General features: G+C 46.3%; 1 protein-coding gene across 1 annotated transcript in view; it reads left to right on the forward strand.

Annotated features, from left to right (window-relative positions):
• Positions 1-12712, forward strand: part of LOC126260759 (uncharacterized) — a 1547391-nt gene that overhangs the window by 1316366 nt on the left and 218313 nt on the right. Inside the window, exon 48 of the mRNA XM_049958097.1 lies at positions 2162-2377. Within this exon, the coding sequence (XP_049814054.1) occupies positions 2162-2377 (216 nt within the window). The remainder of the gene's footprint in view (positions 1-2161; positions 2378-12712) is intronic.

The raw sequence follows: 12712 nt of genomic DNA on the forward strand, positions 1-12712 counted from the left end.
TAATTATAATAAGCAGTCCAAGGTGGTATGTGCATCCATGTCACACAATTGTCAAACGCTTAGTTCTTCTGAAAATAACTAAGTAGTCCCAAGCGTAAGTTAAAATTCACCCGAAGTTTCTATCTTAATTCCTGTAGAAGATATGGTTGTTTGGATTCGGGTGAATGTTTTGAAAACACCCTGTGTCGCAAATTGTACCACGTTTGTCACATCTGGCGGTGATTTACCCCAGCTGAGACCATTTGCCTCGACTGCTGAGCCTGATTCGTCAATAATTCCGACTCCGTCTGCAGAAGTCTAACGGTGAGTGGCTTGTGGTAGAAGTTAATCGAGGTGTCAAATGTTTTTCATTCCAGTCGCTGATCACAATATCAATTCTTTTGACGATGACCGGTTTCAGTGAGTAATTACCATCCTGAGATCTTTTCTATACCATGTCCTCAAGTGATAAGACCGTAATGACATCGTCAATACATATAAATGCACTACTGGCCACTAAAATTGCTACACCACGAAGATGACGTGCTACAGAAGCGAAATTGAACTGACAGGAAGAAGATGCTGTGATATGCAAATGATTAGCTTTTCAGAGCATTCACACAAGGTTTGCGTAGGTGGAGACACCTACAACGTGCTGACATACGAAATGTTTCGAACCTATTTCTCATACACAAAGATCAGTTGACCGGCGTTGCCTGGTAAAACGTTGTTGTGATGCCTCGTGTAAGGAGGAGAAATGAGTACCATCACATTTCCGACTTTGATAAAGGTCGGATTGTAACCTATCGCGATTGCGATTTATCGTATCGCGACATTGCTGCTCGCGTTGGTCGAGATGCAATGACTGTTACCAGAATATGGAATCGGTGGGTTCAGGAGGGTAATCGGGCAGGCCGTGCTGGATCCCAACGGCCTCGTATCACTAGCAGTCGAGGTGACAGGCATCTTATCCGCATGGCTGTAACGGATCGTGCAGCCACGTCTCGATTCCTGAGTCAACAGATGGGGACGTTTGCAAGACAACAACGATCTGCACGAACAGTTCGACGACGTTTGCAGCAGCATGGACTGTCAGCTCAGAGACCGTGGCTGCGGTTACCCTTGACGCTGCATCACAGACGGGAGCGCCTGCGATGGTGTACTCAACGACGAACCTGGGTGCACGAATGGCAAAACGTCATTTTTTCGGATGAATCCAGGTTCTGTTTACAGCATCATGATGGTCGCATCCGTGTTTGGCGACATCGTGGTGAACGCACATTGGGAGTGTGTATTCGTCATCGCCGCACTGGCTTATCACCTGTCGTGATGGTATGGGGTGCCACTGCTTACACGTCTCGGTCACCTCTTGTTCGCATTGACGGCACTTTGAACAGTAGACGTTACATTTCAGATGTGTTGCGACCCGTGGCTCTACCCTTCATTCGATCCCTGCGAAACCCTACATTTCAGCAGGATAATGCACGACCGGATGTTGCAGGTCCTGTACGGGCCCTTTCTGGATACAGAAAATGTTCGACTGCTGCCCTGGCCAGCACATTCTCCAGATCTCTCACCAATTGAAGACGTTTGGTCAATGGTGGCCGAGCAACTGGCTCGTCACATTACGCCAGTCACTACTCTCGATGAACTGTGGTATCGTGTTGAAGCTGCATGGGCAGCTGTACCTGTACACACCATCCAAGCTCTGTTTGACTCAATGACCAGGCGTATCAAGGCCGTTATTACGGCCAGAGGTGGTTGTTCTGGGTACTGATTTCTCAGGATCTATGCACCCAAATACTTGAAAATGTAATCACAATTCAGTTGTAGTATAATATATTTGTCGAATGAATACTCGTTTATCATCTGCATTTGTTCTTGGTGTAGCAATTTTAAATGTCAGTAGCGAAACTAAGTGGTGCGAAGCGTAAGTTAAAATTCACCCCAAGTTTCTATCTTAATTCGTGTAGAAGATATGGTCGTTTGGATAAGGATGAATGGCTTGTGTCGCAAATTGTAGCACGTTTATCACATGTGGCGGTGATTTACTCCAGGTGAGACTATTTTGCCTCGACCGCTGAGCTTGTTTCGTCAATAATTCCGACTCCGTCTGGAGAAGTGTGACGGCGAGTGGCTCGTGGTAGAAGGTAATGGAGGTGTGTTGGTGCGTGTGCCGCAGAGGGCGAGCAGCTGTCGGTGACGTGGTCCCGCGAGGGCGTGCCGCTGCCCGACTGCCGCGACTTCCGGTACGGCCGCGGTCCGGCGGGCCGCCGCTCGCTGCTGCTGTGGGACGTCTTCCCGGAGGACGCCGGGCTGTTCCGCTGCGAGGCGCGCGGCCAGGGCGGCCGCGTGCTCGCCGTCTCCTGCACCAGGCTGTCCGTCCTCACAGATTGCGGTGAGTGCGCGCGCTGCCTGCCGGCGACAGCCGAGCACTGTCTGCCCCAGAGTGTCCGGACACGTACGAGTGGACGTCAGTACGGACTGTGGCCGCCCTTCTCCTTTACGACCGCTTCAACTCTGCCGGAGACCCTTCCACTGATGTCTGTCTGAGTCCGCGGAAGATCGGTAGCCTGTTCTTCCTCAACAGCCAAAACCTGGCCACGTTACACACTGCAGTCAGGAGTGAAGCCGACGTTCTAACTCATCCCAAAGATTTTCCATTGGGATTAGTCGGGGATTGTGGGCAGGCCAGTCACTTTCAGGAATATCATTGTCCGCAAACCAGTGTCTCACACACGGCTGGGGTGGCCGAGCGCTTCTAGGCGCTACAGTCTGGAAACGGGAGGCCGCTACAGTCGCAGGTTCGAATCGTGCCTCGGACATGGATGTCTGTGATCTCCTTAGGTCAGCTAGGTTTAAGTAGTTCTAAGTTCTAGGGCACTGATGACCTCAGAAGTTAAGTCCCATAGTGCTCAGAGCCATTTGAACCATTTGAACACACGGCTGCTTGATGACAGAGTGCCCGCATCTCGTGGTCGTGCGGTAGCGTTCTCGCTTCCCACGCCCGGGTTCCCGGGTTCGATTCCCGGCGGGGTCAGGGATTTTCTCTGCCTCGTGATGGCTGGGTGTTGTGTGCTGTCCTTGGGTTAGTTAGGTTTAAGTAGTTCTAAGTTCTAGGGGACTTTTGACCACAGCAGTTGAGTCCCATAGTGCTCAGAGCCATTTGAACCATTTTTTTTTATGACAGAGTGCATTGTCATACTGCAGAGTCATCGCCTCCGAACTGTTCCTGTACTGTACACAGCACACGATGCTCTAAAATGCGTTCATACATTTCTGCATCTAGCGTTTTATTAGGCGCAATAGAGAGGCCACACCGTAACCACCAACAACATCCGCTTACACTAACACAGCCACCCCTGTACTTTGCTGTTGACTCTACATATGATGGCAGGTATCTTACTCCACGCGTTGGCCAAAGCCAAACACCACTTTTTTTTTTTTTTGCCATCAGTCTACTGACTGGTTTGATGCGGCCCGCCACGAATTCCTTTCCTGTGCTAACCTCTTCATCTCAGAGTAGCACTTGCAACCTACGTCCTCAATTATTTGCTTGACGTATTCCAATCTCTGTCTTCCTCTACAGTTTTTGCCCTCTACAGCTCCCTCTAGTACCATGGAAGTCATTCCCTCGTGTCTTAGTAGATGTCCTATCATCGTGTCCCTTCTCCTTATCAGTGTTTTCCACATATTCCTTTCCTCTCCGATTCTGCGTAGAACCTCCTCATTCCTTACCTTATCAGTACACCTAATTTTCAACATTCGTCTATAGCACCACATCTCAAATGCTTCGATTCTCTTCTGTTCCGGTTTCCCCACAGTCCATGTTTCACTACCATACAATGCTGTACTCCAGACGTACATCCTCAGAAATTTCTTCCTCAAATTAAGGCCGGTATTTGATATTAGTAGACTTCTCTTGGCCAGAAATGCCTTTTTTGCCATAGCGAGTCTGCTTTTGATGTCCTCCTTGCTCCGTCCGTCATTCGTTATTTTACTGCCTAGGTAGCAGAATTCCTTAACTTCATTGACTTCGTGACCATCAATCCTGATGTCAAGTTTCTCGCTGTTCTCATTTCTACTACATCTCATTACCTCCGTCTTTCTCCGATTTACTCTCAAACCATACTGTATACTCCTTAGACTGTTCATTCCGTTCAGCAAATCATTTAATTCTTCTTCACTTTCACTAGCAATGTCATCAGCGAATCGTATCATTGATATCCTTTCACCTTGTATTTTAATTCCACTCCTGAACCTTTCTTTGATTTCCATCATCGCTTCCTCGATGTACAGATTGAAGAGTAGGGGCGAGAGGCTACAGCCTTGTCTTACACCCTTCTTAATACGAGCACTTCGTTCTTGATCGTCCACTCTTATTATTCCCTCTTGGTTGTTGTACATATTGTATATGACCCGTCTCTCCGTCTACCATAGAATTTTCTAAGGGTACTCCGTGATTCATAACATCAAATTACTCGTCTCCAGCTACCGACTGTCCATGCGTCGCTTAACGTTGACGAAGGAATGTGTGGCCTTTGAGAAGCTCTCCGTCTACCATAGAATTTTCTAAGGGTACTGCGTGATTCATAACATCAAATTACTTGTCTCCAGCTACCCACTGTCCATGCGTCGCTTAACGTTGACGAAGGAATGTGTGGCCTTTGAGAAACTGCTCAACCATTTTTAACTCCCTAGGCACAGTTATTTTGCTCTCTGGACTGTTCGCAACACTTTGCAATTCACAAGTCTCTATATCTACATCTACATCTTCGTGATTGCTATTCACAATAAAGTGCCTGGCAGAGGGTTCAATGAACCACCTTCAAGCTGTCTCTCTACCGTTCCACTCTCGAACGGCACGCGGGAAAAACGAGCACTTAAATTTTTCTGTGCAAGCCCTAATTTCTCTTATTTTATCGTGATGATGATTTCTCCCTATGTAGGTGGGTTTCAACAGAATGTTTTCGCAATCGGAGGAGAAAACGTGATTGAAATTTCGTGAGAAGATCCCGTCGCAATGAAAAACGTCTTTGTTTTAATGATTGCTACTCCAATTCACATATCATGTCTGTGACACTATCTCCTTATTTCGCGATAATACAAAACGAGCTGCCCTTCTTTGTACTTTTTCAATGTCATCCGTCAGTCCCACCTGATGCGGATCCCACACCGCACAGCAGTACTCCAGAATAGGGCGGACAAGCGTGGTGTAAGCAGTCTCTTTACTAGACCTGTTGCACCTTCTAAGTGTTCCGCCAATGAATCACAGTCTTTGGTTTGCTCTACCCACAAAATTACCTATGTGATCGTTCCAATTTAGGTTATTTGTAATTGTAATCCCTAACTATTTAATTGAATTTACAGCCCTCAGATTTGTTTAACTTATCGCGTAATCGAAATTTAGCTGATTTCTTTTAGTACTCATGTGAATAACTTCACACTTTCCTTTATTCAGGGTCAACTGCCACTTTTCGCACCATACAGATATCTGATCTAAATCATTTTGCAAGTAGTTTTGATCATCTGAGGACTTTAAAAGACAGTCAATGACAGCATCATCTGCAAACAATCTAAGACGGCTACTCAGATTGCCTCCTATGTCGTTAATATAGATCAGGAACAAGTGGTTCATTTCGCTCATTTCATGTGATTTTTCTTTGCTTTTTTACGAACACCCTGCACAATACCTGACGGTCGCTATCCGTCAATACGTGTGGCCTGCCTAGTCTTCGTTTATCTGCGGTTTTCCCTTCGCGTCTCCTCATGACCAACAGTCCACTTGGGGTACTCTGGAGGTTGAGACATCGCTGATAGATTTGTTACCCGGGTGACATCCAATGACGAGGACGCATTCAGTGTCACTGGCCTCTCCTGATCGACTCATTCTGCTGTTACCTTAGCTCAGCACGATAGTCCCCGCCTCCTTTCATATTGGCGGGTTTCGCTCTCTCGTAACACTTACTGATCAATTACCGCATTACGGATTAGTGTCCGGATACTTCATACCGGATAACGTATTCACTAATGAATCACTTTCACAAGCATGTTGGACGTCTGCGTCCATATTGTCCAAGCCATTGTGACGTGCATGGCAGACTGAACTTCCTATTTTACCAGACATTACGACCTTTTCCCGTTCCATTAATGTACGGAGCGCGGGAAGAATGAATGTTTAAATTTCTCTTCGTGCGCGCTGTACTTAATCTTATCTTGTTCTCAGGATCCCGCTGGAGCGATACATTGTGGGTTTCTAGTACATTCCTAGATTCATCACCTGAAGACGATTCACGGGGCTTCGTAAGTTGGCTAACTCGGAGTAATTCGTGCCTATCTTCAAGTATCTGACAGGGCAGTTTTTCGCCACCCCCTTGTCACTTGCCCGTGGGTCAAACAAATCAGTGACCACTCGTGTTAGACCTATTTAGTATGGATCCCACACACTTAAGTAATATTGTGCGGCGGGTTGCACGAGTGTTCTGTATGCAGTCTCTTTTGTAGACGGATTCCATTGGTCTAGTGTTCCACCAATGGACTACAGTACCTGCGACAGACCCTGTGAGACCGTTCCGTTTCGTATTCCTACAAATTGTAACATTGAGTTACCTATGTAAGCTCAAGAACTGCAGTTGTGACTCGCTGATATCGTAGTCATAGGGCACTACATTTTTTAGTTTTTTTGAAAATTTTACACATCTGAACATTCATACCATGTTGGCAGGCTTTGCACCACTTTGCAGTGTTACTAGGATCTGACTGTATATTTATGCAGTGTTTTTCAGACAGTATTTCATTACAGATAACTGCATCAACTACGAATAGTCTCAAGATACTAGTAATATTGTCATTAATGTACAATGAGGACATCAGGGGCCCGAACACGATTCCCTTGAGCACACCTGAAGGTACTTCTGCATATATCGATGACTATGTACTCCATACCAAGGTATCCTCAATCCAGTCACAAATCTCCCTTCATACGCCAGATGGCCCTATTTGAGATAATGAACGGTGGTGTGCTCCAGGCCAAATGGTTTTCGCAAGTCAATACATTTTGCATCTATCGAACTGACTTGACCCCTTTCATTCAGCATGTCATGCGAGAAACGTGCGAGTTGTGTTTCGAATGATCTTTCTTTTCGGAATTCGCGTTGTTTGGTATCGAGGAGGTTCAAAAATCGTTCAAATGGCTCTGAGCACTATGGAACTTAACATCTTAGGTCATCAGTCCCCTAGAACTTAGAACTACTTAAACCTAACTAAGGACATCACACACATCCATGCCCGAGGCAGGATTCGAACCTGCGACCGTAGCAGTCCCGCGGTTCCCGACTGCAGCGCCTAGAACCGCACGGCCACCACAGCCGGCATCGAGGAGGTCATTCTGTTCGAAGTGACTCATTATATTTGAGGTTCGAATATGTTCTAAGATTGTACAATTAATGGATGCCAAGGACATTGGACGGTAATTTTGTGGATCACTACTTCTACCCTTCTCTGTGCTTTCTTCCAACTACTGGGTACGGTTTTTCGTTCGAGGGGTCTACGGTGTATAATTCTTAAAAGAGGGGCCCAATCAACCGAAAATTCCCTATAGGGATTTCATCGGGCCCTGGCACTTTGTTCAGTTTTAACGATTTCAGCTGCATGTCGTGGAAAGCACACTCGGCAAAACCTAGTCACCCCACCATTCAAGTACGCAGCACGCACTTATGATTACGTCATAGAGCTAAAAAACTGTGCCGATGTTCGCATTCAAGTTTCATCCACTGTTCCAAATAGTCCTAGACATTTTCTGTGGGATTAAATCGAGTGCTTCAGCGAGCGAGCCAAAGTGCGATAGGTTGTCCGGCCAGCGACATATTCGTGTTGCCCTCAGAACACAAATGTGACCACCCTGGAAGACGGGAGTGTCCACATCATCCTCACCACGAAGATGAAGAAGAACTGGTAAAATTTGGTCCCCAGCACTGTTGAAGTAAACATGGTGGTTCATGTTCACCGCAACCTGAGTGTGTCAGTCAGACAGAGAACCACCTCAGGCTTCAACTAAACCCTCCACACACATCGTAGTTAACGCCTCATTGAGCTTTCGTGCACTCGACGCTTTGCATCATTTGGAAAGAAGCAACATCGCTACTCGTAGGACCATTCTACACGCCTCCACTCAGCTATTCCTGAGTTTAATTTGCATCTACATTTACGTACATACATACACAGCAAGGTACTGTACGGTGCATGGTGGAGGGTACCTTGTACCACTACTAGCCATTTCCTTTCCTGTTCCACTCGCAAATGGAGCAAGGGAAAAATGACAGTCTATATGCCGCGGTACGAGCACAGATTTCTCGCATCTTATACAGGGTGAGTCAGCTAACGTTACCGCTGGATATATTTCGTAAACCACATCAAATACTGACGAACCGATTCCACAGACCGAACGTGAGGAGAGGGGCTAGTGTAATTGTTTAATACAAACCATACAAAAATGCACGGAAGTATGTTTTTTAACACAAACCTACGTTTTTTAAATGGAACCACGTTAGTTTTGTTAGCACATCTGAACATATAAACAAATACGTAATCAGTGCCGTTTGTTGCATTGTAAAATGTTTATTACATCCGGAGATATTGTAACCTAAAGTTGCCGCTTGAAACCTCCGACGTTCAGTTGCGTGTTGTAACAAACACGGGCCACGGTCGGCGAGCAGCATCTGCAGGGACATGTTTACGATGACGACCGTGTTTACGAGTGTGGCTGTAGTGCACTGTTGTGGTTTGGTCTAGCTGTCGCAGTGTCCGCATGTAGCGCTTGATGCTATTGTTATTCTGCATTCGTCTCGGCACGCAGACCAACTGTAGTACACCCTGTTACTAGACGTCTGTGATAGTGTAGTGTTGCAGGAACTGTGACCATGGTGTATTCGAACTCCGAAAAGGCGGAGATGATGCTCATCTATGGCGAGTGTCGACGAAATGCAGCTGAAGCCTACAGGGTGTATGCAGAACGGTACCCGGACAGAGAGCATCCAACGTGCCGCACATTGCAAAACATCTATCGCCAACTGTATGCAACAGGTATGGTCGTAGCACGCAAACGGGTCCGTAACAGGCCCGTCACAGGAGAAGCGGGTGCAGTTGGTGTGTTAGCTGCTGTTGCCATGAACCCACACATGAGTACACGGGACATTGCGAGAGCCAGTGGACTGAGTCAAAGTAGTGTCATGCGCATACTGCATCGTCACCGATTTTACCCGTTTCATGTGTCGCTACATCAATTACATGCTGATGACTTTAATCATCGAGTGCAATTCTGTCAATGGCCATTAACAGAGAATGCGTTGCAGTTGTACCTGTTTACCGATGAAGCGGGTTTCACAAACCACGGGGCAGTGAATCTACGGAACATGCATTATTGGTCCGTGGACAATCCTCGCTGGCTCAGACAGGTAGAGCGACAGCGACCGTGGACTGTAAATGTATGGTGCGGAATCATTGGCGACCACCTCATTGGCCCTCACTTCATTGCAGGGGCCCAAACAGTTGCAACATACATCGCGTTTCTACAGAATGATCTGCCAACGTTGCTAGAAAATGTCCCACTGGAAACGCGTCGACGTATGTGGTATCAGCATGATGGTGCACCTGCACATTCCGCAGTTAACACTAGGCTGACCCTTGACAGGATGTTCGACGGGCGTTTCATAGGACGTGGAGGACGCATAAATTGGCCAGCCCGTTCTCCTGATCTTACACCTCTGGACTTCTTTCTGTGGGGTACGTTAAAGGAGAATGCGTACCGTGATGTGCCTACAACCCCAGAGGATATGAAACAACGTATTGTGGCAGCCTACGGCGACATTACACCAGATGTACTGCGGCGTGGACGACATTCATTACGCCAGAGATTGCAATTGTGTGCAGCAAATGATGGCCACCACATTGAACATCTATTGGCCTGACACTCTATTCCACTCCGTAATTAAAAACGGAAACCACGTGTGTACGTGTACCTCACCCCTCATGGTAATGTACATGTGCGTCAGTGAAAAAGACCAATAAAAAGGTGTTTGCATGTGGACGTAATGTGCTGTTCCAGTCTCTTCTGTACCTAAGGTCCATCACCGTTCCCTTTGGATCCCTACGTAATTCGGTGCTCTCCGATACACACGATCGAACAGCGGAGGAGTGGTACTCAAGCGTCAACTTTAGGTTACAATATCTCCGGATGTAATTAACATTTCACAATGCGACAAAAGCACTGATTACGTATTTGTTTATGTGTTCAGATGTGCTAACAAAACTAACGGGGTTCCATTTTAAAAAAACGTAGGTTTGTGTTAAAAAACATACTTCCGTGCATTTTTTATGGTTTGTATTAACCAATTACACTAGCCCCTCTCCTCACGTTCGGTCTGTGGAATCGGTTCGTCAGTATTTGATGTGGTTTACGAAATATATCCAGCGGTAATGTTAGGTGACTCACCCAGTATTTGTGGTCTATACGCTAAATGTACGTTACCGGCAGTAGACTCGTTTTGTAGTCAGCGTCAATGCCGATTCTCAAAATTTTCTCAATATCACCTGGCGGAAAGAACGTCGCGTTCCTTCCAGGGATCCCATACGAGTCTACGAAGCATCTTCTTGAAACTAGCGTGTTGGTCGAACCTACCGGTAACAAATATAGCAGCCCGCCTCTGCACTGTTTCGATGGCCTCCACTGATCCGACCTGGTTGGGATCCCAAACACTCGAGCAGTACTCACGAATGGGTTCCCTACTACCGTCCTTGCGTGTTAGTTCCATTTCACGTCGCTTTGCAACGTTACGCCCAGATATTTAATCGACGTGACTGTATCACGTAGCACACTACAAATGCTTTTTTCGAACATTACGGGATTTTCTTCGCCTACTCGTCTCCATTAACTCACATTTTTCTCCATTTAGAGCAAGCTGCCATTCATCACAGCAACTATCAATTCTGTGTAAGTCATCTTGGATACTCCTAGAGTCACTCAACGACGAGACCTTTCTGTACACCACAGCGTCATCAGCAAACAGCCGTAAATTTCTGCTCACCCAGCCCGTCAGATCATTTGTGTATACAAACAATAACAGCTGTCCTATCACACTTCGTGGGAGCACTCTGACTATACCCTCGTCTCTAATGAACACTCTCCATCGTGGACAACATACTGGGTTTTATTGCTTAGGAAGTCTTCGAGCCAATCACGTATCTGTGAACCTGTTACATATGCTCGTACCTTCGTTAATCCTAGAACACTAAAGGAGGGGGAAAATTGCATTGTTACTGAAGCGTTGCATATTTTAATACTCCATATTTCATTCAAAGTAAGGCATAATTTATCGTTTATGCACTAGTTAATTACAATTATAAGGTCTCCAATAGTATCTCACATACAAAATTAGTACAAAATGTCTTGTTTTATACCCTATACTGAAAATACCTTATTGGCGGGAACCAGGCATTGGTACTAACTGCAATCGGAAATTTTATGAGGGTTTAGTAATAAAGGATTGTCAGTAAGCAGTGGAGCTCTGTGTGAAATGCTGTCTGGAAATCTAGGAACATGGAATCTGGTTGATGCCCTTCAACATCTACATCCGCATCATACTCCTCAAGTCACCTAATGGTCTGTGGCAGAGGGTACTTTCGGTAGCACTATCTGATCCCTCCAACCCTGTTCCACTCGTGAATAGTGCGTGGGAAGAATGACTGTCGGTAAACCTCTGTGCTGGCTGTAATTTCTCGAATTTTCTCCTCGTGGTCAACACGCGAGATGTATGTGGGGGCAAGTAATATGTTGTCCGACTCCTTCTGAAAAGCGCTGGCCCCAAATTTCAATAGTAAATGTCTCCGTGATGCACAACGCCTCTCTTGTAACGTCTGCCAGTGGAGTTTGTTTAGCATCTCCGTAACGCTCTCTCGCCAGCTAAACGATCCCGTGACGAAACGCGCCGCTCTTCGTTGGATCTTCCTTATCTCCTCTGTCAGTCCTACCTGATAGGGACCCCGGATAGATGAACAATATTCAAGAATCGTGCGAAAAAGCGCCTTATAACCCACTTCTTTCGTGGATGAGTTACATTTCCTCAAGATCCTTCCGATGAATCTGAGTCTGGTGTCTGCTTTTTCCCACTACCTGTTTTATATCGTCATTCCACTTAAGGTCGCTCTGGATAGTTACGCCTTGTTGTTTTACGGCAGACGCTGTCTTCAGCTGTTTTTCGTCAATAGTGTAGCTGTATGGCAGTGGATATCTTTTCCTATGTATGCGCAATATGTTGCATTTACTTACTTCAAGGTCAACTGTCACAGTCTGCACCATTCATCAATTCTCTGCAGGTCGTTCTGTAAATTCTTACTATCTTCTGGCGTTGCTACTTTGTTATAGACAACTGCATCATGTGCGAATAGCCTTAAAGAGTTCAAATGGTTCAAATGGCTCTGAGCACTATGGGACTTAACATCTGAGGTCATCAGTCCCCTAGAACTTAGAACTACTTAAACCTAACTAACCTAAGGACATCACACACATCCATGCCCGAGGCAGGATTCGAACCTGCGACCGTAGCGATCGCGCGGTTCCAGACTGAAGCGCCTAGAACCGCTCGGCCACACTGGCCGGCAGCCTTAAAGAGCATCCGACGCTTTCTATTAGATCATTTATACATATTGTAAACAGCAACGGTCCAATCACACTTCCCTC

Source organism: Schistocerca nitens, chromosome 5 (assembly GCF_023898315.1).
Source record: "Schistocerca nitens isolate TAMUIC-IGC-003100 chromosome 5, iqSchNite1.1, whole genome shotgun sequence".
In the NCBI taxonomy this organism is placed as follows: Eukaryota; Metazoa; Arthropoda; class Insecta; order Orthoptera; family Acrididae; genus Schistocerca; species Schistocerca nitens.